This window comes from Styela clava, chromosome 12 (genome assembly GCF_964204865.1).
Source record: "Styela clava chromosome 12, kaStyClav1.hap1.2, whole genome shotgun sequence".
NCBI classification, from domain to species: domain Eukaryota; kingdom Metazoa; phylum Chordata; class Ascidiacea; order Stolidobranchia; family Styelidae; genus Styela; species Styela clava.
Window position 1 is genome coordinate 1,187,296 of NC_135261.1, and position 27,129 is coordinate 1,214,424.

Here is a 27,129-nt window from a genome sequence, read left to right on the forward strand (position 1 = left end):
CGTTACCTGTTGGTGCTATTCTCGAGATTAGAATAGTTTTTTGGGGAATGTTTGTGTAATAGGCCAGGTTTAGTTTATAGAAAGTATTGTGATGTCATATTCCACAATATATCTACTCATATTATGACGTTACGTTTGGAATTATTACGTCTTGTTTCACAATATAAAGTCAAAATTTTGTTTGTGACATCACTTTTATATTATTACATCAGTTTTAGAATTGTGACATCACATGTCGCAATTAAGACGCTTTTGTGACGTCGCTTTCCTATTATGACGTCACCTATTAAAAAAATATTTTGAAATCCTCGCTACTGATTTCCAAATTCACGTTTCTTGTGTCATACACATATCAACGTTGCATTATTATTATTGCCTCATAGTTGGTTAGTCATGTCCTTCCGAAAGGTTTATTTTGTTATATGATTTAGGAAGCCTAACGTCTGTCATTCGATTTTTTAATTTCATTGTATGATTAAAGAAATCGTATACAATAGCGTAATATTAATTTTTTAATTATGACGCCACGTTTTGAATTATTACGTTACGTTTTACACTACGATGTCACATTTTTTTTTTATGACGTTATTTCACTTTTAAGTTATTTCTTTACCCCCACTTCCGATGAAAAATTAAACACACATGTTTCAGCGCTAATGTTACATAGTTATATCAAAACTCTAATTTAAATTATGAAGGCGCTATTATTATAAGTTGGTCGTCATATCCTTCCGAAACTAATCGGGGAAAGATTAATTTTAATATATATTTAAAGAAAACCTGATATCTGTCATTCGAGGTTGCTGGTTTGACACACAACACTCTTATGAAATAGGTAAAATCGACTTGTATTTCACTTGTAATCGACTTGTTCGCAGGAAGGTTGGCAAGGATAATTCTATGTGCAGCTCTTTGAACATCAGTATTTGCATGTACTTTCCCATCAGTACTTTCTGCTTTATATTAGTAGTTTGGAACTTGCCTCGAGCAAAGTTGTACAATAATCTATATATAGGTCTTAGAGTGACAGTGAGTGCTTGTTGCTCTTTTTCCACTCTTAGTTGAGTTAAAACACATATATATATATTAACACACCCAGGGGCCTACCCAGAGGGGTTGAGGGTCGAACTCCCAACCCTTTTAAAATTTAAAATAGAAACTTTTTTGTACCATACTGGGCAATTTGTCGCAGCTTGAAACGATTTTTAGATTATCAAGACTCTTGGAAACCCAGTTTCCGGCAGGACCAGCTAGCAGCTGGTTCTCAACCAGTGGGCCATGGCCCACTGGTGGGCCATAGAGACATTTTCAAGTGGGCCACAAGTTTAAAAATTACTTTGGTTATTGAAAAGTTTAGTTTCATTTGTGTCATTATGGTCAAATTTTTATGGTAGTAGCAATGAATGATGCTGCTGCTTTTCATTCTAATTATTAAAGTAAAAGTATTTATTTTTGCAAACAGAGTCTTGTTTTTCTTGTAGTTTTCCCTCTCACGAGAAAGGTAGTGGGCCACAGAATTTTTATGCAACGAAAGTGGGCATGGAAAAGGTTGAGAACCACTAGTAACTGTTTCTTGCTCTAAGCAGTTCAATGGTAGTGGGTACAGCTGTACTCCCGTAGTATGTGTACCAGGTTAGGGTTAGGCCATAATTTTATTCCGATTTCCTTATTTTAATTTTATTACGAGTTCGGGACTATCTTTGATATAGCGAATTAAATATACCCCCTGCCCATAGGTTTCAGTCGCTTCACACAACTCGATTTAAAGTAGGCGAACAAAATTAGTTCTTTCCAAGTTTCCATATTGGTACACATGCGTCTGGAGCGCCGAAAAAGTATGTCAAAAGAACAACACGCATGGCCAAGTATAGTGCATGGTTCTTATATTAAACAATACTAACCTAATTTACGGTTAAATGACACTATTTTTGCTGATTTCTTAGAAGTAATGATGGAGAGTTTTCGATTCTATAACCAATTCTTGTCATCTTTAATTAATGAATAAAGAAAATCCATTATTGTCGTCAGTTTCCTACTTCCGGAATATACGTCACACAACGTCATAATTAATTAAGAAATCCACATTGATGCCTAATATAACCTCTGAATATTCGAACGAAACCGAAAACCTTTCAAGACATAAAAGCGCTTGATAATTGCACTTAGAGAGTTCTTAGACGCGAAAGAGCATACTGGTGTCACATAGGATATGAAAGAATTTTCTAATCAGGCGGGAATTTGAATCATTTACTTTGTATTCGCGTGTGGTATTACTTATATTTTCTACTTGTTCATTATTTAAGGAAATCAAATAGATGAGTACCCCGGTTCTAGACTCTTCTTGACCATGGGTTTTTGTTTTGAACGAGTGGCCAAAGATATGTCAGATTTGCTATTTTGTGTTTTTAGATCACGAGACTTATACAATATTTTAGATCGCCAAGCACTTAACAATGTCCTGGACAAGCGGCCACTGTATTATGTAGAATATGCGGTACTTCCGTAGAATGTGAACCCAGATGGCGGACACCAGAACGTAGTATGTGAACCAGGTTAGGATTAGACCATAATTTTATTTCAATTGTTCTTGTTTTTATTCCAATTGTCCAATTTTTACTGGTTGGAAAAAATGAACTCGACTCTAAATCGTAGATTTTTTAAGAGGTAATTGACCACGCTGTTCTAAACAAAGCACGTAGACTTTACGTTTTTCTTTACATTGCCACCAGTATTGTGTATTTATTTGTTCAAATATCATTAATTTCGAGTCCGTCCTTGTGAAAACTCGTTTTGTTTGAAGTACTAGAAAGTTTGCCCACACTTATTAAAATATTCAGAATGTTAAGTTAAATTGCCGAGTTGTTAACCATAATCTGAAGAAATTTAGACGCGGCCGAGTGTGGGGTAATGATAATCTTGTTTAGTGGATTGAAATTAACTTAACCTTACATTTGGCCAGGGATAAAAATTGAATTTGTACCAAGGCAGTTAGAAGCATCACTGTAAGATGTTGGTTCAATTTTCTTATTTTGTTTACAGTGTATAGAAGGGTAGAAAGGGTCGTGATTTTGTAAATCTAGTCAGGTATCGTAATGATGTATTATCGTACAGTGTCGGTGGACTGGGCTGAACATAAATGAAGTAAAATTGGAGTTTTTTTGTGGGTTAGTATCGTTTGAAAGTAGTATTCTGGGTACTCCTGTAGTTAGGGCATAATTTTATTCCGATTTTCCTTATTAGGCTTCAGTCCCTTTACACAACTTGATGTAAAGTAGGCGAACAAAATTAGTTACCTCCATATTGGTACACATACTTCTGGAGCGCCTGATTTTGAACCAGCTTTTAGCATAGTGTACTTCGTTTAATATGATAACATTTAGATTGTATGAAGTATGACCTATCATAATATAGTATGGAAGTAATGCTCTTAGCTGAGGATTTGTTATTATATATTAAATGTTAGAGTAAGCATATGAATGGTCAATGTATCTGAAACAAATAACTAGATAACTATTCTCCTACCCGACGAGGACCCGACGGACGAGAGGCCATGGTATGCTACATGATTAAGATGTCTTTAGGGCTTTCCCGCCCGAAAATGTCACCAGATCTATTGTATAGCACTCCTGAGATAGTCTTGTCCAAGTACATTGATTTACAAAGCGAAGTGAGAAGTCGAAATACTTGAGACACTCAATGTCAGACAGGGTCGTAGCTAGGCATTTTCATAATATGGGTTATAAAATTTCTAATTGACAGGAACAGATTATACCGTTTCATCTTCCCTTTTTGGAATGTGTCAAGTCTCGCGCCTCGCCTTAAAAATAACTAGCTAACCTTAAGCTGCAAATAATATATAGTAAGGCGAAATTATGTTTTAGTCAAAAAACACGTTGGAAATACGTGGATGGAATGGCAATCTCTAAGCAGTAAAGAAATGTAAATGTCTAAAATAAGGCCAGCGAGATCAAATCTAACAATTGTAACAAATATTTCTATTTTCAATTAGCTTCAGGCCTTCTCAACAAATCGACAACGCCACCTTTGTGGGACGCACATCACCATTTGAGAACCCCTGTTTCAGAAATAATAGAAATTAAAACTGGAATGGGTGATACCCAAATAAGATATCCTTACCGAGGGTGTAATAAACTAGTCAGGCAATGTCGCACCAGTTCTAATTCAGCCCTCTTCCCTAGGTCAAAGTTTATTACGTAGGTAGGAAGTACATTTATAAAACGACGTGATTTACCTTAGTGCAATATTTCAATTCAAATTCATTCTTATTTACAGTTTTTTCAGAGCTATTCACAATTTTATTTAAATTAGTATAAATTATACGACATCATCAAATGACCATGACTACAACGGATTTAGACGAATGGATTAGAAATTTACAGACGACTGAACCGCCCAAAGTATATTACGGTCGAGACGGGAGACCTAGTTCCCGCCCTGTGCTAGAACCGGCGCCTCGTAGAAACATTGGAAATAAACCTGGGAATAAATATAGGCCTCCTAGGAATATAAAAAACGCCGAGGGAACCAATACAGACTCATTTTACTACGTTGGTATGGACGAGATTGAGGAATACGACAATTGGCCAGTACACGCCCAAAACACACCCCTAAATTTGAAATATGAAGAAACTGGGCGCGATAATTTTGACCTAACAGTGACAGATAGGCCGGATAAAAACCTCTTGCCAGAAATTTCTGAATTCCGTGGTTTTGCAATCCCAAATCGAGCAAGAAATTCCGAAAACGTGCGAAAGTCTCCGAAATCAAGGGACGTTTCGAGAAAACAACACAACAACCCCATTATGCGATCCCAATATAATACAAACCAAAACACAAATAAAAATCTTACAGGCATTGATCAAAAAGATAGTCAATACGTCACGGAAAACGACGTGGCTATAGTAGCTTTGCCGGATATACCGGATTCGACTCCAGCACCACATGTGAATTCAGCCCCAGTCGGGCATCAATCCCCCCCAGAGAAAGCACCTCTCACAGTTCCAGAAAGTCGACGGCCTGCATCGTCTGTTTCCAGCAAATTTAAAGCGGAGAACGTTTTCAGTCGCAGGAATTCAACAATGCCGGAGACGAGACGCGTTCCTCTGCCGAAGTCAATCTTGAACGAGATTGCAAAGACTATACCGCACGACGGTAAGTGTGTTTAATAATATATAACTGGAAGAATGACCTAGAGCAGGGGTGTACAACTTTCAATACAGAAGGGGGAAGGCAGATACAAACAACTGGGTAAAACCACGGGTCGCAAATTTATTTGGCATAGGCTTTCCATTAGTTGCAGGCACAAAAGTTGGTACTCCTGGAGTATGCGTACCAAGATGGCGGACACCAGAACGTATAGTATGTGTACCAGGTTAAGGTTAAGCCATAATTTAATTTCAATTTTTCTTATTTTAGTTTAATTGCGAGTTGGGGACTATAGCCAAGTGACTCCCGTAGTATTTGTTCCTTAAAATGATGGCCTAACCCTGACCTGTTAACACATATTACGTTCCGGTGTCCGCCATCTTGTTACGCATACTACAGGAGTATCCAAAATTTTTGGGTATTGATCTCACGGCATGCGTTGTTCGCTTCGCACAAACTAGCTGTTAGGGCATTGTAACGTCATAGATAATAAATAAATTCTCGGATATAGACTTTGCAACGCAAAGGGATTGGAATTACTCGCAAGTAACAGATTAAACTAAAAACTAAATCAAAAAGTCGTTTCGTGGACAGCACGACATTCAAAATTGCCGCACAATTTTTCCCTGTGGGCGCATTTGGCAGATCGCACACCTTGACCTAGGGCAATTTTTTGTTAAATTTCTTCCTTCGTTTATATCTGAACTTTTCATTACTTCCTCACTATGCACTAAAAACGACTATATTTACTCAATCTTGAATTGGTTTTTAACTCGTGTTATGCGCAAGTTACGCTTGTATTGATAGGGCTGGGCATTTCCGAATACCTGATGATTTCAGAATCAAATCGAATATTTTTTCGAATCGAATCTGGAATACTTGGGATATATGTAGTTGTATGCGACTTTTTTTATTGTAATTGATCCTGTCAACAAATGAATTACTGGAAACATAGAATAAATCACTCAGACAGATTACTGAGCGTTCACACACAATACGAAGCACGCTTATCAATAACTCACTACAGAAAATAGCTATATGTCAGAATTGCGTTAAAAAAATATGGCTATAACAAACAAAAATTGGGAAATTCACCTCGACCATCAGCGGGAGAAAAAATTGGATGCGATTCAAAATTTTGCTTTGAACCGATTCGAATAATTTACTATCCGATTCGATATGCCAAGCCCTACTTGTATACCGATGTTTTGTAAAATTATATTAGTATATTATATGAGTATATTATTTTTCTAGTTTTGAATGCGATCAACACAATGCAAGATGGCGAATCCTTGCTAATGGTCGACCATTCTCGATGGGTAACACGCACTGTGAACACTGATTGTTACGTCACACCTGATATGATTCACGTGACATTCGTACGACGACGATGTTGGATGCCGAGTGTTCGATGTTGCATGATGGAAGACACGTGTGAGTTTTTTTGGTATTACGTCATATTTATAATGTCACGTGTTTTTAATTCGCTGACGTAATCTCATTGTGGTTTTCCTAGGTTTAGGAATCTTTTTACATAAAGTTCTTTTCTCGAACAAGTCTCCAGACAACACCAACTAATGAACATGTCTACCTGTCCATGCATTCATGCGAAATTTTTTCGTTATCATTCTTTTCCCTGGTATCATTTTTATGGAGTGTTTCACACTTTCTATTGAACAAGGCTTGGATCTCTTGTACAAAGACCCTCGGCACTAATGCAAAAATGTGAGATATGAGAAAGACATCCTCGACACATTTTTAAATAACAAACGAGTAATTATCCAGTTGGGGTTGAAAATAATTTGAAAATTTGAAATTCTGACGCAATCCGCATTTCGAACCGTAACTAGCTAGTTACTTAAAGTTAAAAAATTAAACAAATTACAATCAATTTTTTTTAAATAAATGCAGTCAGCGCGAATAGTAACTAGTAGAAATCATTACCCGTGGCCCTCAGAGAACCGCTCGTGCCTCACTAGGGCCAGTTTGAAAAACCCTAATCTAGACCATCACAGCGAACCAACTTTCCTTTCTCCAGAATAAAACGTTATTCTTTATTTCTAGTTGATATTCGTGATATTTTAATGGCCAGAGCCGGCAAAGATGGCCTTCTCCGAGTAATCGACAAAGACTTACCAGAAATTCGATGTTTTTCGATCGTTTTTGAAGACAATTCCCAAAAAGCAATAAATTTTGTCGCGCCTTCGGCTGAATCGGCAAAATATTGGGTGAAATGGATTAACTATATAAAGAAGAAACTCGAAAACTTGATACCGAGATTGAAGCACGAATTATATCCTTTTCTATAAAACTTTAAGCGGTGATAGTTTTTCGACAAAAAAGAGGTGTCCCTTTTTTAGACACTTGAGTTTAAGCAAGGGCATAGAACAAAATTACATAAAGTAATTCCCCGAGCGCTCATCTAGAATTGAATATAATATAGATAGAAGAGTTGCAAGTGTGCTAAAAGCAAGGTCCCTATCCTCGAACTCGAGAATTGTTAGAACAATTGAAATTCATTCGACTTCCGGGTCCAGAAATTTCCCGGTACGTCTCAAATACTACCATGGGGACTTTGAACTCTGACTTTACATTCCGAAGTATTTTGTCCTTAACTCTTCTGTTTACGTTTCTGTGGGAAATATTCAAGAAAGCCGACGTGAACGGGGACGGCCTTGTATCGTATCAAGAAATAATGGAACTGCTACACGAAACTGGAGTGCCGGTACTGGGTCGGAACTTTCAAGAACTTTTTCATGTAAGAATAGAATTCTATCTATTAATGATGATCGCATAAAGGTCGTTTTTTTCCAATATTTTCTCTTTTTTTCATTTATTTATATTCAAAGCAAGGTCACTCACTCACTTAGAAATATAGGAGGGTTATCGGCAATTCAGCAATTTTTTAATGAAATTTTTTTTTTCAATTTTTAATGAAAACAAGTGGAAACACTAATCTGTGTGTATATGTGCATATTTTTGCCTACTTTTTCTACTTCCAGAAGACAGCAAATATGGTTGACGGAATAGTTGAAAAAAAAATTGTCATTTTTACTTATCAGAAGTGAATTATCTAAAATTTGCCGAGTAGCCCAATATTTCCGTGTGGGATGAGTTTTAATGACGAACGTCCACTTGAATGTTCCCACTAAACTGCCCTGGACAAGGCAAGGTGTCCAGTAGCAAAAACAACAAACAAGGTTGACAAATAGTTAGAATTTTTTTTGTCTTTTTGCATTATCAGAAATGAAGTATCTGAACTTATTTCCCCAAATCCTAATTTTTCCGCGTGGGATGAGTTTTAATGACAAAAGTCGCTCGGAACAAAGCTATGGTTAAGCATAGTAAGACTGTAAGACATAAATTTTCGAATTCTATTTTTACTCGGTTTTCAAAAACACCGCATACAACACTCTGTCCCCAGCTGTCTAAACTTTACTTAAAATATCTACTAGCTTACACAATACCTGGTATGAACCACTATTTGAAATCGACATTTGAGAGTGGAATATAATTGGTCCGCGTATGAGGAAATATAGTTTCAGACTGGGTAGCGTTCAAAGCAACAATGGCCGTTCGTTTGTTTGATCTGCGCCAAAATATGAATTACCGAGCGTCGCTGCCGACGTAAATAAATGCCACACACTTCAACGTAATGTTTGTGCGTAAATAACAGTGAATGGGGGCGATGACAGGAAAATCCTAAATAGCAGCTGAAAACCTTTCGACTATCAAGTTATTATCGGTTTAGAACTGAAGGGGCCCATCCTTTGAACGAGAGAGCGTAGACCTGACATGGCCAAACTGCAGCCTGCGGGCCAAATCCGGCCCGTTAGATAATTTAATCTGACCTACCTGATGCTGTTAAGACTAAACTAAAACCAAATTTTGATGTTTCAGCTAAAAAATACCTCAAGGAATTTGTGTGATTAAATTTAGTTTTGGCACGAGGCTTATTGTTTCCCACTTTTGCTTTTGTAACACTGTAAATATTGTTCATAAAATGTAACTTTTTACGTCAAACTCACATAGCGCGACTTTATGAACACTCCGTATGTCTTAATCGCATGGCGAAATTGAATCAACACTAATCACACAAAAAACGGTTTCGAAGTTGGCAAAAAATCTTGATTCATTCGTTTATCATAAATTTATTCACCGGCGGTTTCAAATGTTGAAACATTTTGGTTAGAAGCTCTTCGTTCAGATTTCTCATTCACGGCCTTTTTCGGCGCGAAATCAAGTAAACAGGAAGGTTTTCAAACCTTTCGCGTGACTAATCTATTTTGGGGGTGTACTAGGGTACTGTGTACTGAACTGCACGTTGTTTCTCCTTGTTTAATTTCTACCGCGGATCCGTATGTGTCAGTTGCCACAAGGATGCCTGATCGAGATAGTAATTTAAAGAATAGAATAACTTCTTTCCGTGGAAATAGCCTAAATGGGAGCTTTCGTTAGATCATAGTCTAACTTCTTTAGATAAAACAAGATATGGCTTAACATCAGCAATAATCTATTTTCAATTATAATTCATGGGCGGATCCCACAATCTGTCCAGATTTGAACTCAAAATCTGCTACATTATTTAAACATTATTACTAACTATCGATCGATAAGTCTTCGGTTTCCAACCGATATTCTCGTTTAAAATGTCAATATTTTTTCTTCATCAGTCAAACTGTGAGGTCGGAGTTGCGCGTTTTTGATAAAGTACGAGTCGTACAATTAAAACTGCAAAGTCAGGATCCGGGATTCCAAACCTGCGATGTTAAAGTTAAACTTTCTCAGAAACTTAACTAGCGGACCTTTTCCAGTTATCCCCCCTCCTTTATGACTTTTGGGACAAATAGCGGTTTCGAAGTTGTCAAATAATCTCGATTTGATCGTTTATCATAAATTTATTCATCGGAGTGTCCCCAAATGGCGATACATTTTGTTTTCGAAGCCTTCCATTTAGATTTATCGTTTACGGCCTTGTTGGGAGCGAAATCAAGTAAACACAGCGTTTTTAAACCTTTCGCGTGACTAATCTGTCTTTGATTATAATTCATGGGTGGATCCCACAATCTGTCCGTATTCAGACTCAAAATCTGCTACATTATTTAATGTCAATATTACACAAATCGATTTTCTTTGTTACGATAACGATTTGTTTGGTCATTGTCTGTATTTGTCCAGTACAAATACAATCAGTTCTTCTGCTAGGTAATGCAATTATTTATTTTTATGCGGTTTCCGTTTTGCGAACTGGCCTATAGACAGCATTGCCATATCGTGCTTATTTCTAAGATTTGTTCTTATTTTTGAGTTGCGTGCGTATTTTGTCCCAGAATGACTCGTTCATGTTCGGCGTACAAAGTTTTCTCGCTTTCTCTCAGCTCGGACTGTTTTTGAGGGTAGGGTTTGCGATATTTCATCATTGCAATTTCGTGGTTGCATGCAACTGTGTTCGAAGCGACTTCCAATAAAAAAAAAAAACTTGTGCGAAGTGCAGAAGAGAATTGTGTATGATTTCTTTCTCATTTTTATTCTGCGTTTCTGCCGTTGTTAAGTACCCCCCCAAAATACCCTTTTGACGCTCGTGCTTATGTTTGGCTTTTGGTAAATTGTAACCCTGGCTATATTCCAAAAATATATTGTCTAAATATTTTTATGTTCTTTTTTAGCGTTTTTAAAAATCAACTTGGAAGAAGTGCTTAGTAACATGGACATTATTGAAACTGTTATTGAATTTGCTTTGTCTATGGGCAGAAATATCTAAAGGTCTAAAATACAGACTTGTCCATGGAAAACATCCCATGGGATGGGACAGCACACATTTCTATTCCCATATGACACGGAATTCTTGAGATTACGCCTGTAACGCCCTCGCGCCCTCATCTCTCCTTGAAAATCCCTGGCTGCGAACCTGCGCGCAAGATATATGTTATGTTTGCAAATGTACAGGTAATGGCTTTTCGGCGGAAACATTTGAATAACATTAGGAATCGCACATTTCATAGCATATGGCGAGATCTCCTAATGTTGGTCGAGGTGTACTGAATTGGGTATAGGCAATATTCGCGCTCGTTTTCACAAAAACAGCTATTTGTCCAACATTAAGAATCAAAATAGTCCAACAATTAAAACATCTGGTGGGGGCGGGGGTGTTTGATCTGTGGGATTATCTCAATAAGCCCAACATAAGGAATTTTTTAAAAACATTTTGCAAAAAGACTAATTATTTGCACTTGATTTTACGGAAAAAAACATTTATCTAACATTAATAATTCGTGTACGGAAATCTCGTGGCGGGAAATTTTGACGCATAGAAAAAAATCGTAAGAGCATTTTGCTGTAAAGCAACTATTTGTGATTGAAACAGTCAGGTTATAGGGTTAGGGTATGCTCTTAAAAAAACAAAGCTTTTTTAAATGGGGTGATTTTTCATGCGGCGATATTTCCTATGAGACGAGATTTCTTACGACAAAATTTCCTGCGGTGAATTTACCTAGAATCTTAATAATCAAAAGGTTTAATAGCGTTTAAACCATATGGCCAGATCGCGGATGTATTCTTTCCTGTTAGTCACCCCAGCATATGGTTTCGCTGGATATGGTTTTATGAATAGAAGTTGAACAATAATGTCGTGTGTGTTGGTACTCCTGAAGTATGGGAACTAAGATGGCGGAAACCGGAACGTAGTATGTGTACCAGGTTAGGGTTAGGCCATAATTTTCTTCCAATTTTAGTTCTATTACGAGTTCGGGGACTAGCAAAGGGACTCCTGTAGTATTTGTACCTGAGCATACTACGCTCCAGTGTCCGCCATCTTAGTTCCCATACTTCGGGATAACCGTCCGAAGTGTACTCGTACTCTGTACTCCTACGCTGTACTCGTAATAGGACTAAAATAAGGAAAATTGGAATCAAAATATGCCCTAACCTTAGCCTGGTACACATACTACGGTAGTACCAAAATTCATTTTTCTTACATAATAGAAATTTCGAATATGCTAACCAATAGACTCGACCTTTGACCCTTTCGTTCCTTTTGTTTCACAGAAACACGTTTTCAATCGCAAGATTGATGAGATGAGTTTTGATGGGTTCAAGCATTTCCACCAAGAAATGACCCTGAGACCGGAAGTTCAAGAAATATTTCGGAAATACTCAGCTGATGGGGCTATGTTAACCGCCAGAGAGTTATACAAATTTCTACAGGTATGTGGCTTGGTTTTATGAATGATTGGAAAGGCTGTATATGTTATAAATAATAATTTGCTTATGAAGGTTACGGGCACACAGAAGTAATGAGAACCATCTCTGATCAAAGTGAAGTTAATTTCATATGATCAAAAATAACACCCGTTAGATGGCGCACGTGAGTCAAGTTCTGACACTGAAATGTTGTTTCAAACGGGTTCTTCTGGGTTGCGTGGTCCCTAATTAGATTGTCGATCTTGGGCGCGACCGCCCACCACCTCACTCAAATTGTAATAAAATGATATAAGATACCTTCTGTACGTATCTTTCGCTGCTTGGCTATAGCGTCGTTCGGAATGAAGGTGGGAAAATAACCTATAAAGCAGTGGTTCTAAACCAGGGGTGGGCAACATACGGCCCGTGGGCCGGCCCGCTACAAGATTTTGACCGGCCCGCTGACTGTATATCAGTACACTATGATATTACATTGTTACACTTTTAGTACATTATGATAAATTCGTTATGTGTTTTTTGGTCTCTATTTTTTGTAAAGTTTAAACTTTACTTTAAACGCGATTTATAATTTTCTTTCTTGCATTAGCGAATGAATATGTGATTAAGATGTTGAATACTATTCATGTTATAATCCGGCCCATCGAAGATTTCCTTTTCCCACATCCGGCCCGCCGACTAGAGAAGTTGCCCACCCCTGTTCTAAACTTTTTAAGCCGCGCCACACTTCAAAAATAACTAGCTAACAATATGCTACGAATAACAGATAGTAAGTCAAAAGTTTGTTTTATTCAAAAATACATTGAGAATATGTGGATGGAATTGCAATCTCTAAACAATAAAGAAATGTAAATATCCAAAATAAGACAAACAAGATCGAATCTAACAAATATTTTTAATTGTCTTCACGTCCCCTCTGAATTTTTCTACCCCCATTTGAGCAACACTGCTGTAAAGTAAAGGTTTATACCAGATGCGATACAAATTATATTACCAAACATTCTCCGTTTTGTAACAAATTTCTTTGCAACACAGGACCAAGGGGAGGCACCCGAGGTATGTATAAGCTTGGGGAGATATAACAAGTGCATGGAAATACTAACTTTACTATTCTAATACTAAATGATTTTGTTCTTTTTTGTTCCTGATGTAAATAATTAGTAATAGGACCTGTAGACAGAGACATTGACAGGTATTTTCAAATGGATCGTTTTGCTACATTTTTGTGGCGAAAAAAAAAACGTTTCCATCATTTAAGTAGGAATGAATTCAGTAGAAACCCTTTATCTTTCATACAAACTTTTCTTCGAGTCCTCAATATTTCACCCAAAATTGTAAAGTTTTATTTCAATGGAGGACAAAATCTTCTTAAATCTGTCTCTCTTGACCCCTTCCTACGATTATCTGCCGATCTTTTCATAAAATCTGTTTTTATGGCCATACTGTACCAGTGCCTTTGCGCGACTTTTGTGTCCATATATTTGAGTATTGCTTTCTTGTTTCACTAACTCTTACTCCTCCTTCTGATATAACAAACTACAAAAAATTTTTGAGTTATTCTGGGGTGTTGCTTTGTACTAACACAATAGTTTTCGATTTTTTTATATCTATCTGTGGCGATAAAAGCCAACTTAATCTTAAAAGACAACTTATTTTTTTGGTTGACAATGGCTTTGGTTGTTCAAGAAATTTTGACGCTTACTCTATATCTTAATATACCAAAACTTTGACTACAATTTTTTTTAGTTATTCTGGGATGTTGCTTCGTACTAACACAATAGTTTTAGGTTCTTTTATATCTTTCTGTGGCGATGATAGCCGATAAGACAACTTAGTCTTCGCCGATAAGGCTTGAAATTTGCTCAAAGAAACCTCATGCAGACTCACTCAGAAACAGCATAGGCTGATTCTCTCTCTCTCTCTCTACTCCTCTCTTCCAAAAGTTACAATTGACCACAACCCTAGAGTTTCGGCCTGGTCATAAATGACTAATCTGTGTCATAATTTGGAATTATGGCTGAATTAAATGTATTTTGGGGGGTCAATAGTATTTCATAGTGGTCTGTATGTGAAGAAAACCAATTTCAAAACTCAAAATGTTTGAGTTTAAATTATCCATGCTTGATCCGAGTGTTCTTAATCACGGTGACGTCATCATATTTTTTTTTATGTATAATTTTTATTTTGCAACAAGGTCAATTTTATTTGTATAAGTATTTCAAAGCTTAAAAATAAAATTAACAAAGAATCTGTTGTTAGTTGAAAACGAAGTATTTTGAACGCGCGAGCAACGTTCTCCGGCTCATAATAAACAAACAAAGATACCAGACAGCACGCGATCAAATGCTCTTCGATAAAACGAATATCACTTCACTTACAAATCCCACTTTTGTTTTATTTTGAAGGTGACGTAAAACTCGTCCAAAGGAAAACTCTTTCTCTCGCATATCAATCACGTGTTGACCACAGCGTTAAAAGTGAGAAACTTTTCTCTTCTTACCGGCATATGGTCGGACGCATTTACGCTACGTAATTTGGGCGCGTTTTAGTGGAAAGCGACGAAAATAAGCTTTTTAGGGACACATTAATGATGTCTTTGGCATTTTTAGTTGGTGAAATATTAAAAAAATTATAGAGGGGTGTCAAAATGACCGAGGAACACTCGAGATCATTAGGAAAGCTACAAAGCTACTCACACCCACTCAGTAACAACGGAGACTCCTCTCCGAGAAAAGTAACCACTGGAAAGCCGACAGCTACTGACACTACAAATTACCATATAGCGATGAACCACTGGAAAGCCGACAGCTACCTACACTATGAATTTTTATATAGCGATGAACCACATGTTCATAAACTATTTGACGTAAGATTTAAAGCAGTTCAATTCAAAACGACCAGTTTTCGTCCACTTACCTGTCTAAGTCAGCCAAGAAAAATAAAACGAAATCCATGGTATTTGGGACATATTCGAGAGAAATCATAACTTTTATACAAAACGTTCTAAGTTACTGAAACGTTTGGGTCCTGTTTATCGGGAGGCCACTCCTGTATAAGAAGATGAAAACATATCCACTATTTTAATATTACAGAAATCGCAAGATGAGTATGACGTCACAGAGCAAGATTGTTATCAAATAATTGATGATTACGAAATGGATGACGACAATCGTGAAAACAAGAAGATGACAGTTCACGGTTTCGCCATTTTCCTTGCTTCGACTTATTGTGACGTATTCAATAAAAGACACGATGAGGTAAAACTACAGAAGATACTTCTTCAAAGAGATTTCTTACACTCAACATCTTTCTATAGATGTTAGATAGAACTAAAATATCTTAATCTGAGTTTACACCAGGTAAAAAATTACGATTGATTCTCGTTGAGAAAGGACTCCCGAATAAAACTCCTGAAGAAATTGAATTTTGATAACAAAAACTGTGGCCTATGCAATTCTTTTCTATTAGAAATTTCATAATAAATAAAAAAAAAATAAAACGCTTATTAAGAATCGTTTAATATGTGAGTATAAGATTATTAATTCGAATTGAAAAGACCACTGAAGAAAACATATAACAACAAAAACAACAACTACAAAACAACTTTGTTCTTACAGGTTTACCAAGACATGAAACACCCACTTTCTCACTATTTTATCGCTTCGTCTCATAACACCTACTTAACTGGAGATCAACTGAAAGACCCAAGCAGTACAGATGCCTATATGAAGTAAGATATTTATCTATAGGATCTGATTTCCACGCTTCCTTTCTGAATAAGGCTCTGTACAGACAAGGTAGCCACACAGTTTCTATTTTCAGAAGCACCGGAACAACATTTTGCCCAAAATATTGACGTTTATTTCTAATTGAAGGGGAAACTAAGTGCTTTCTAAGCTAGGAGGTCGCACTGGCACGAATGCGCGACCTCCGTCGATTCGCCGAATCCGACAAATTCCATCCCTATTACCTTATTTAATTTAAGTTTTTGAAGAATTTAAGAATTTGCTTCGAGTTTTCTGAGGTTAGGTACTCAACCTCAAACTTTACGGTTTCATTTTAAGGAACTCTGATGCCTTAAGCCAGCCATGTTAACGGGGTTCCACAAGTTTTCATTCAAATCGAGAGTGTTCTGGGGTTGTTCTGCATCAAAAAGGTTGAAAAACACTGCTATTGGATATTCCTGTACCGGAATTCGCGACCGCCAATTCCAAATCTTTGAGCAATACGTACATGTTTTCCCCATATATTCCACCCAAAATTTAGATATGTCATTTTGATTAGGCACTCTTCGATTTCGTCGCACATGCGTGCAACTCTTTTCTGCAAACCCCGTTCTTTAAGGTTTTTCCGTATCGGTACCGATGCAAGCCAGCCCCAAAAATTTTTTTTTATAATGACGTAAAACGATGCTTTCTCGTACCGTCTGCTCCGAACAAGGCAAGATGAAAGCTGCCACTGATATCTAACATTATTTTAAAGAATCTCTTTGCAGACTTACTGCGCTGTCGAAGTTATCCAAGGTATACAGTAGCGCATTTTCATCTATCTCGGTTCATTAGGTGAAAGGATTATTGATATCAAGCCAAGCACCCTTCCTTATCCCCCCTGGTTACACCCATGCCCCAATGCGCAACATTTGTTTATTATTGGACACGCCAGTGTACATAACGATCGTTTCAATATCATGCTGTTGTTCTTGTTAGTCTTCTTCTTCTCTTTCGTCATGATAAAATCGCTTTTCTCTTCGAATACTGGACCAATTGCTTTGAAATTTTTAGTGGTTAAAGATTGATTTTTTTTGCCAGAAGGCTATTACTTTTACTTATTTCAAAAATTTCTGTGGACTCCAAGAGATTCGTGTTTTATGTGTCAGAATAAAAAAATAGCGACACCTTGTGACGTGTTCATAATTTGAGCACAGCTCTCTTGTTTGAATTTCAAATCCTGTGGAACCAGATATTTTATCAATATTTTAATTTTAATTAAAAGTGCTCAATGGACTTACCACACCAGGACCGACCTCCATGTCTGCCTATTTGAATTCTAAATTTATATTTAAATTTTCCTCAGGGCATTATTGCAGGGGTGTAGATGCGTTGAGTTGGACTGCTGGGACGGTGCAGATGGCGAACCAGTGATCTACCATGGCTACACATTCACCTCTAAAATAAAGTTCAAGGACACGATAGAGGTCATTGGGAAATACGCGTTCGAAGTTTCGAGATATCCTCTTATCTTAAGTATTGAAAACCATTGTTCTGTACAACAACAAGAAAAAATGGCGGAATATATGAAGGTATCTAGTTTTTCATATATTTTTGCCCCGAAAAGGCACTAGACAAGCGGAGGTACTCCCGTAGTGTGCGTATCAGGCTAGGGTTAGGCCATAATTTCAGGTACAAATACTACGGGAGTAACTTGGCTAGCCCCCGAACTCGTAATAGAACTAAAATAAGTATAATTGGAATAAAATTATGGCCTAATCCTAACCTGGTACACATACTACGTCTGGTATCCGCCATCTTGATTCACATATTACGGGAGTACAATATTTTGTAACGATAGTTTTAACTGGGAAGTAACAGCAAAGAAGAATATACAAGTGTTCCCATCGTTATCGTGGTTCTCTATGTATAAATGGAAGCTTATTTTTATCGGAATTCAGAGAGGAAGTCTAAAAAAGCTAATATTAATAACATTTAATTCATATTCATAGAAAATTCTCGGAACCGAACTTTTGACTGACTACGTTATCCCAGAAAGTGACGAGTTCCACCTGCCTTCGCCTGATGCCTTACTGGGAAAGATACTGATTAAAGGTGAGAGAACAATAATACATCAATCCACAAATATTAACTAACAGGAGCAACAATTTGATATATTCAGAAAATGTTTGATCTCTTCAGTCACGTGTCCGGAAAATTCGTCGTAGGTAATCTGGCCGCAGGAAATTTCGTCGCATAGGATAATTCGTCGCATGAAAAATAGCCGAAAAAGCATTTTGCTGTGAAACAAGTATTTGTGATAAAAACAGTTAGGTTTATAGGGTTAGCTCTTAAATAATGAATATTTTTTGAAAGAAAAGATACTTCAAAAACCAAACTGTTTTTATCACAAACACTTGTTTGACAGCAAAATGCCGCGATTTTTCATTTTTCATGCTCGAAATTTCCTGCGACGAGATTTTTTACGGCAAAATTTCCTGCCGCAAATTTTCCTTCTTTTCAGTCATACTGGATATTTGTTGACGCGTGATCTATTTTCGAGGCAGTCAGGGCATAGGTTCTCCAAATTGCTTCATACGGAGAGAGGCCCTTAGGTCGTTCTAAAAAAAGCTTGGGAACCCCTGTTGTGGAGGAACATGGGCGGTGGTGGGACACGGGGTACAGTAGATAATAAGCTCTCACACTCATATACTATATCCGGAATCAGTTCCGCGGTTCGATGTTTGAATCCGCCTTCGGTAAGTTACAACGTCCCTGCAAACGGACAGCGGCCGTGCAGAGCGACGCAAGCAATGAAATCGATTTTGGAAGGTTTGAATTAAAATTTTGCCATCTCACTCTTTTTTTTCTCTTCGCGAGCTATTCGTTCACTTATTAGATTCGGACTATTTTTTAAATACAAAGTAGCAAATACTTTCGAGTCATTGAATAAAGTAATTTTATTTCACTCGAGAAACATTAATCGGTGAGTAACAATGTTTTGTTTTTATATATTTATCGTGAGGCTCTGTAAATAATAGTCAACCTCTTCACAGGCTCTAGTCTATACCATCAACCCCTGCGTTGGGGGTGAGTAGGTTGTCCCAATCGCCATTAGAATGGCTTTTTCTGTATATCGCTAGTGGGCCACTTAATTTAAAATTTTGTTCAAAATGACGGAATCACTCATGTAATTAAACTGATATTTTTAAAAACGTGAGCGGTGTATTATGAGAGTGATAAATCTCAACCAATTTCATATGTTAGATTTTTTGAGATAACAACGCGAGTCACACAATCCCGCCCTCAACATATGCTTTAGCCTTGAAGACATTTTGATTTGATTGATTGGAGTTAGACAAATATTTCGTTTCCGTTCACGCAAACGCACACAATGGGGATTTCGCTTTGCTTCATCTCTCTTTCTTCAAAATCTTTCCGCTCGCCCATGACCAATTTCTAAACCATGTTATTTGCTTTTTAACAGGGAAAAAACTTCCACCCCCAGTCCACCATGATGACGGTGATACGTCATCAGATGATGACGTCAGTGATGAAGATGAAGCAGCAGAAATGGAAGTTATGATGGAAAGAATGCATTTAAGAAAGGTATACTTGAAAAGTTTTCAGAGAAAGAATTTACATGTTTATCTTGAACATATATTTAGGACTTTGTAAAGGGTGGGGGTATTCTAAAATTTATAATCGCCAATAATTGATCTAAAATACGGTGAAATTCACGAAAAATTGGTAATTATGATACAGAAAAATGCTTTTTTACATTTCAAAAGATTCTCTCAGGCTACGCTCCTGACTATGAGTTTCCTCCATAAAGTACGGTAACAGTTTATATATTGACGATGCTGCGCTACTTTTTTCTCACCCTCATCGCTGTCGCGTTTCCTTTATTTTTTTCTCGTGTTTCTGAGCTTGGACATGTATCCTCTACAATGGTTAAGACCTTCTGTCTAATTTTTCATTTATTTTCAGCCAATGAATAGACTTGAAAGACTATTTCGACGACGTGATACGTCATCAGATGACGTCACGCGAAAATGTGACGAAAGCGTCAAACAACTTTTTGGTGCACATTGTGTCGACAATGGTCAAACAGTATCACTTGCCACGCCCTCTAATTCTAACCAATCATCAACGAGAACGAGAGCACAGGTAACGAAATTTCCTGATGTTTGTGGGTTGAAACATTAGAGCGATTTAATATATACTTCACCCATCAATTTGATTACTTTGAATTATTTTATAAATTCAAATTTTTAAAAGGCCAGCTTCTGTTAGTGAATATTGTCCGGCTTTCTTTTTTCATTTTTATATGATTCAATGTTAAACTTTCTAGGTGATGTTGCTCGATAACCATTCATAGTTTATCGCGTCTACTTTGACGCAAAATTCCATTATTTTTATTTTATCCCACTGTTTGTACACATTCATATTTTTGGTATTGGAAAAAATAATTTCTGACTGACTGCATTTCGTTCGCTATCTCCAAGAGTACTATGAGGAGGGAGCCCATGTGAGCGACATTTTAAACATTAACTGTTGGATTCGGATTTTACGCTTGATAAGGAAAATCTGGGTGTTGACTACGGCCGCATTCAATGGCTTGGCCGGCCGAGTTGAGGCCCGCGAACGGCTGTTGCACAGCCCTGCTGTAGAGCCTTCGCTTTCAAAATTGCTGTGCTTAAAGTTGTCTATCTATTTGTTTAAACATACCTTTTTTTACTTGTCCCCTCCAGGAGAAAAAGTTGAAGCTTTCTAAGTATTTATCGGATCAAGTGATATATTGTAAGAGCACGAAATTCAAAGGAGTCGACCATGGGATACAGAAGTCCCAGTTTAAAGAGATTTCATCGTTCAGTGAAAATAAAGCCACAAGGTTTGTGGTATTTTGTGTGTTTGTGAGAGTCTGTATGTGTGTTTGTATGTGCGAGCATATCCACGTATGCGCATGTATGTATGTGCAAGTTATATGCGTGTCTATCTATATGCGAAAGTGTATGTGCCCTGCCAGCGCAGTTTAACTTTCCTATCGATATAATAAAAGAAACGAAATGAAGGTTTTTTGCGCATAACTCCCCTTGCAAACTTGTAAAAAACATTTGAGTAGATGTAACGACTCCGAGTGGCTTTGAATTTGACGGAAACGATGCCATATAGCCCTAGGATTAGAGGATCATTCCCATTCAGCACGGACTACCAAATATTTAATCCTATAATTTCACACATTTGCTCAACAAATTTATATACAATACCTGATCTATCAATTTATCTATACCAGCTTTTTTTTAGCCTTATTACAGATTTTTATTCTTTTTCATCAACAGACTCGCCACCCAACAGAAACAAGAAGCCATAAACTATCACGTCGAGCACCTCAATAGAACATACCCCGGTGGTACGAGAGCAGATTCCAGTAATTATGATCCTCAACCGCTTTGGAATGCTGGATTTCAAGTCGGTGGGTATTCTTTACGTGTTTTCGCAACTTCACTCCTGACAGGCAAGATGTCCCTGATACGCAAATATTAAGTATTTTTTTCATGTAGACGGGAATTTTTCGGTATTGACTTGCACACTCAATTCATTGTTCCTTTGGTGATATGGTGGACATATTGAATGGGCCGGAGATTTTCAACTTGTGGCGCCAACATATAAAAATTTCAATTTTTAGAACGCGGTTTTCAAGATTGAGGTTAAAAAAGCTCTAGCAATTAAGCAAGAAAGTGTAGAATCAGTGGCACTGTGGCCCCCCTCATACTGCTCTGTGGCTCTCTCGGTGAGCCACGGGCCCCGGTTGGGAACCACTGACTTAGGAAAGCTAGGGAACGTGATATATATGTAAAATTCTACAGTTTCAAGAATCTGGTCCAGCATTACTTACCCAATTTATTCAAGTAACATATTAAATCGTGCCGGTTTAGGCACAATCCTTGTCAAAACTTGTTCAGGTTGTAAAATGTTCATGGAATACAGAGTGTCCATGAAATCCCTTTCAAATTATAGTATGAAGTTAGTTCTCAATATTTCTTAACCAGATTTTTTATCAGTAAATTATTCAAGTATTTAACTTCATTAAATACTTCTGTGAGGGCCAAAACAATATAGGGTATCGATAAATTTCCTTTGCTGTTTAAAAAATTTTGAAAACTTGCCTATTTATATATACAAGCTTTCGCATCCCAGCAAATTCAATCACAATATATAATTTAATACTCAATATATATCCACAGCTACACCGATCCGAAACTTTCTCAATAAAAACTTTGTATTTCATCTATTTAGTCGCTCTCAACTATCAAACAAAATGCGATGAAATGGTTCTTTATCACGGTAAATTTCGTCAGAATGGTAGATGCGGTTACATATTAAAACCAGAATATATGAGGTCACTAACTGATGATATCACTAGAGAAACACACGGGGAAACAGCGAAGCATCTGAAAATCACCGTGATCAGAGGGTTTCGAATACCAGGTATGATGTCAATTGTTTTCACAAATCGATTTTCATAAGTGCTTCTGCGGGACGGTGTTTTTACATTTAACTGGTATTTTTATGGCATTGCTCTGGTCGTTCAACCTTTGCGGTCATTATTCCTCTGTTTATGTCTTTGCTTTTTATCTGTGGAAGAAGTTTTCCATCTGCTGACCCGAAATTCAATACAGAATAATTCTTAGTACCAACTTATCAAAGCAGCGCCAATAATTTAGAATACCCGGGATAAAACGAAAAACTACTTGAACACAATTATGTTGCAATAATACTCTGGGTAACAATGTAATACGTGCTCGAATATGAACATGCTAGAATCCCTGCTTACAATTTTACGTTTCTTCCTTATTTACCAATACCTAACCACTATATAATTTCTAACACTTTCGCATTACAGTTGATCTACAAGACGGAGACGTCTCTTTACAAATTGATGTATCTGTTACCGGAGATACGGAAGATGTCGCCAAAGAGAGAACTAGAATTGTGAAAACAAATGGTAAGAGCGTGAGAAATATCATAATAGACTCCAGCTTCCGGATTAAAAAAAGTTATCACTCCGACGTCCGGGTTAGGAAAATTATCACTACGACTTCCGGGTCAAGAAAATTACCACTCCGACTTCCGGGTCAAAAAATTTTATCACTCTAACTTCCGGGTTATGAAAAAGTATCACTTCAACCCCCGAGTTTAGAAAAGTTATCACTCGTATCGTTCGTATGCAAGCTTCTTTAATAGACTGCTGAGAGCGCTTAGTAAACTAGATACATGTAGAGTTTCAGTAAAAACACTATTGAAACTCGGAAATTCCGACAAATAATAGGAATTTCGATTCCGACATTAGTTCTTACGCCTTTTCCAACGCCATTTTACTCTATTCTTGAACGATTCACTAAAAACTGACTTTTCTAGCCTTGTTCGGATCAACTGTTACAAGTAAGCGTCGTATTACGTCAGTATACCCCCCCCCCCCCCCCCTTCCTAAACTTTTAGGCTGGCTACGCTCTTGCCCCAAAGCGATGACATGAAGAACTCCAAAAATAAACACCAACACAATATGCTGCCAGTTAAACAACAAGCTACTCAACAACTATTTCTATATTTCAAAGGATATAACCCAGTATGGAATGATGACGTTGAATTCCTGGTTCGAATCCCAAGTCTGGCAATGGTTTGGTTCGTTATTCGTGATGAAGATTCGGATAAAATTGCTCAATTCGTGTTGCCACTAAGCAGCGTCGGACAAGGTGGGTAAATCATTTATACCTCAAACTCTTCCTTTGAAATATAGTTCTAGACATGAAGACGTAGGGGTTTTAAGTCATACTAATGGGCAAAGGTTTTTAGTGGAAAAGGTTGCAAGACCCCTATGATGTTATCTAGAAATATGGCTCCAGATAGACAAGAAGACGGCGATTTTTCCTAAGACACAAAATTTTCTTCGGCAAATTTTCCTAGATCCAAATAACGAGTTTTGACAATTTTCATAAAAAATAAATCAAACTTTATCTATTCCAGGTTATCGCACTGTGCATTTACTGGACAAAGACGGAACTCCTATGCGGTCTACTAGTCTTCTTTTATATGTCTCCGTTAATGACGCCACGTAATGCGTCAAGAATGCCGTCATAAATTGAAATGAAACCAAAAATACATTTCTACGTATCATACAAAAAATGTGAAAATATTCAATAATGGGCAAATAGCTGATTAAAATACTTTATTTGGAAGCCACGCCTACACGGATTATAAACACTGTGAAAATTGACTGCGAGCACGTCGGATGAAAAATCAGACTCTCCGATTTTTGACTCTCCATCGCATGTTATGATATCAATAACCAACATTTTAATGCCTGCAATTACCAGGAAGCTTATGTCAAATAAAAGTGCAACCCGCGGTTTTACCCAATTATTTCTATCTGGCCCGTCCTGTATTGAAAGTTGCACACCCCTGGGTTAGACCATAATTTTATTCAAAGTTCCCTTATTTTAGTTTTATTACGAGTTTGGGACTAGCGAAGTGACTCCCGTAGTATTTGTACCTAAAATTATGGCCTAACCCTAACCTTGTACACATACTACGTTCCAGTGTCCGCCATATTGGTTCGCATACTACAGGAGTATCGGGCTACTTAATACGCGTCAGAAAATATATAGACTTTTACTGTATCACTCAATTTTACCGACGAAAACACACGTTTTCATACACCTTTCACTCCGAATAAGGTCATGCATAAGCGGCCACTGATATTTGAGAAGCATACAATATGGGGTTCATGTTGAAGATTTGAACGCCGGATCCGGCAATGTTTCGACTCCGTCCAGTTTTCGGACCGAGAGTAACCCCCCCCCCCCCCCTCATTGAAAACTCCTGTCCACGACCCTGGCAAGGACTACTAGTTTCGGAAGGACCGGAATCGTTCATGTTTACGGGTAGTAAGAGCTTCTCTAGTTACCAAAAATTAATATATTGGGACTCCGATTCTATACTTTATTATTACCATATTATTATCAAATATTTCTATTTTATTAAGTTATGCAAATTGTTTATCACTTTATATTTTAGTTATATACTGTACGCTACCTATTTATGTATTTTTCATTCACATTTAAATGACCAAATGACAAAATATTATCCATAGAGAAAACTCGTACTGACTAATTTTAAATCGATTTTATTTAACTTTTCATGTATATTTTTTATCTTCTTCTATTAGAAATCGGCCATTTTGTACTATTTAAATTACAGATTTCACAGAAAAAGTGCTTTTGAATCACACTAGAATAAATTTGAGGCTAAGTCTCAAAAATGCCATCACTTACACCACAGACATGTGGAACAATTGTGACAACGAAACTGTGACGTAGAAGGGACAAGTAGTTGTGTACGACAGTGGTTCTCAAACAATGGGGCGCGCCCCACAAGGGGGCCGTAGACGATTTTTTTTTGGGGGGGGGGGGGCGTGAAGCTAATTAAAAATAAAAATATTTGTTAGATTTGATCTTGCCCGCCTTATTTTGGCTATTTACCTTTCTTCATTTTGGATATTTGCGTTCCATCCACATATTTTTAACGTCTTTTTTGAATAAAACATAAATTCGCCTTACTACATGTTATTTGTAGCTTATTGTTAGCTAGTTATTTTCTAGGTCGGGCGCAAGACTAAAAAGTTTGGGAATCACCGGTTTATGATATTCTTAAGACACCGATCACCAACTGACCTTTTTTAATTTAATCGAGTATAAATTTTTGCAACTGTATCGTATTCATTTCAGCTCTTGCTAATTTGTTCTTCATTTTATTAAAATCTTATTATTTTGGTTTAATATTTAACTTTTTACAACAATTTTAGATGATAACAATAAATGTTTCAATGTTAAAATATGTGTGTTGAGAGGTTATAGGTCGAAGTTTCAAATGCCATATATGGATGGGCATTTTCGAATATACCTGATAATTTCAGAATCAAATAGAATATTTATTTCCAGTCAAAATTTTGAATACTTAAAGTTATTTAAATTACAAGACTTTTCGTGTGACTACCGTTTGCGGTCTAACTTGACAATTACAAATTCAAACCACTCTAAAAATTCCTGGCGACGCCTCTGGCAGGCATGTTTGGGCATTTCGGAATACCTGATGATTTCAAAATCGAATACTTTTTAGAAACAAATACTTGTAACTAAAAAGGGTTAAAATGGGTTCTCAAAGACACATAAATTACTGAAAACATAGAATCCATCAGTAAAGTTAGTTTGCTGAGCGTTCAAACACAATGAGAAACATGTTTCATCAATAACTAACTATAAAAAACGAGTCATATGTACGAATTGCATTGTAAAAATATGGATTAAATGAAGAAATTTGTAGAATTCACCTCGACCTTTGGTAAACAGAAAAAAAAACAAGATGGCGGCGATTCGGAATTTTTGTCGAAACCAATTCGAATAATTTACCATTCGATTCGATATGCCTAGCCCTAACTTCATAATCACCATCTAAATAAGGGTGGATCTAATTAGGAGGCTACAAGGCGAAACGAAAAGATTTAGATCTCTTGTACAAACACCCCGCCAGTAATGCAAAAATGTGGTATTCAAGAAAAACACCCAAGCCACGGTTTTAGAATAAAAAATTAGCAATTATGCAGTTGGTGTTAGAGTTAGGAATGATTTAAAAATGTGAATTTCTAGCGCAATCTGCATTTCGAACCCTAACCGGGTAATTATAAAATATTCTCATTTTGAGCGATGCTGGGAGCTTTGTACAAAATATCCCAAAATATCTGGTTCATGCAAAAACATAAATGCTCGGATTAATCCACTGCCGTTTTGGTAAACCCGTAGTATGTGTGCTAGGTTAGGGTTAGGCCATAATTTATTCCTATTCTAGTTCTATTACGAGTTCGGGGACTGTTTGTGTTAACCAAGTGAATATACTTCATGGCCATAGGCTTCCGTTCCTTTACATAACTCGATGTAAAGTAGGCGAACAAAATTAGCTACCTCCATATTGGTATATATACTTCTAGAGCTTCGCCCTTTTT

The 27,129-nt window shown here is 37.0% G+C and overlaps 1 protein-coding gene across 2 annotated transcripts; it reads left to right on the forward strand.

Annotated features, from left to right (window-relative positions):
• The first annotated feature begins 2,461 nt into the window (after positions 1-2,461).
• Positions 2,462-25,956, forward strand: LOC120330113 (1-phosphatidylinositol 4,5-bisphosphate phosphodiesterase zeta-1-like). Of its 2 annotated transcripts, XM_039396942.2 has the most exons (19): positions 2,462-2,552; positions 4,294-5,172; positions 6,421-6,600; positions 7,231-7,459; positions 7,795-7,924; positions 12,211-12,369; positions 13,399-13,419; positions 15,456-15,620; positions 15,981-16,093; positions 17,437-17,662; positions 18,083-18,185; positions 19,558-19,679; positions 20,061-20,240; positions 20,825-20,964; positions 21,413-21,546; positions 22,371-22,562; positions 22,978-23,079; positions 23,690-23,827; positions 24,099-25,956. In XM_039396942.2, the coding sequence occupies exons 2-19, from the start codon at positions 4,353-4,355 to the stop codon at positions 24,188-24,190; spliced, it is 3,246 nt and encodes a 1,081-aa protein (XP_039252876.2). In that variant the 5' UTR covers positions 2,462-2,552; positions 4,294-4,352; the 3' UTR covers positions 24,191-25,956. The 2 variants fall into 2 exon arrangements, with proteins under 2 accessions (XP_039252876.2, XP_039252877.2); XM_039396943.2 differs by lacking the exon at positions 13,399-13,419.
• Positions 25,957-27,129: the final 1,173 nt, after the last annotated feature.

Bases quoted from the DNA above. Each gene is read 5' to 3' on its own strand.
- LOC120330113 (XM_039396942.2), top strand. From the start codon at position 4,353: ATGACCATGACTACAACGGATTTAGACGAATGGATTAGAAATTTACAG. The intron at 5,173-6,420 runs GTAAGTGTGTTT...TTATTTTTCTAG, and splicing joins AAAGACTATACCGCACGACG to TTTTGAATGCGATCAACACA. The intron at 23,828-24,098 runs GTGGGTAAATCA...TATCTATTCCAG, and splicing joins ACTAAGCAGCGTCGGACAAG to GTTATCGCACTGTGCATTTA.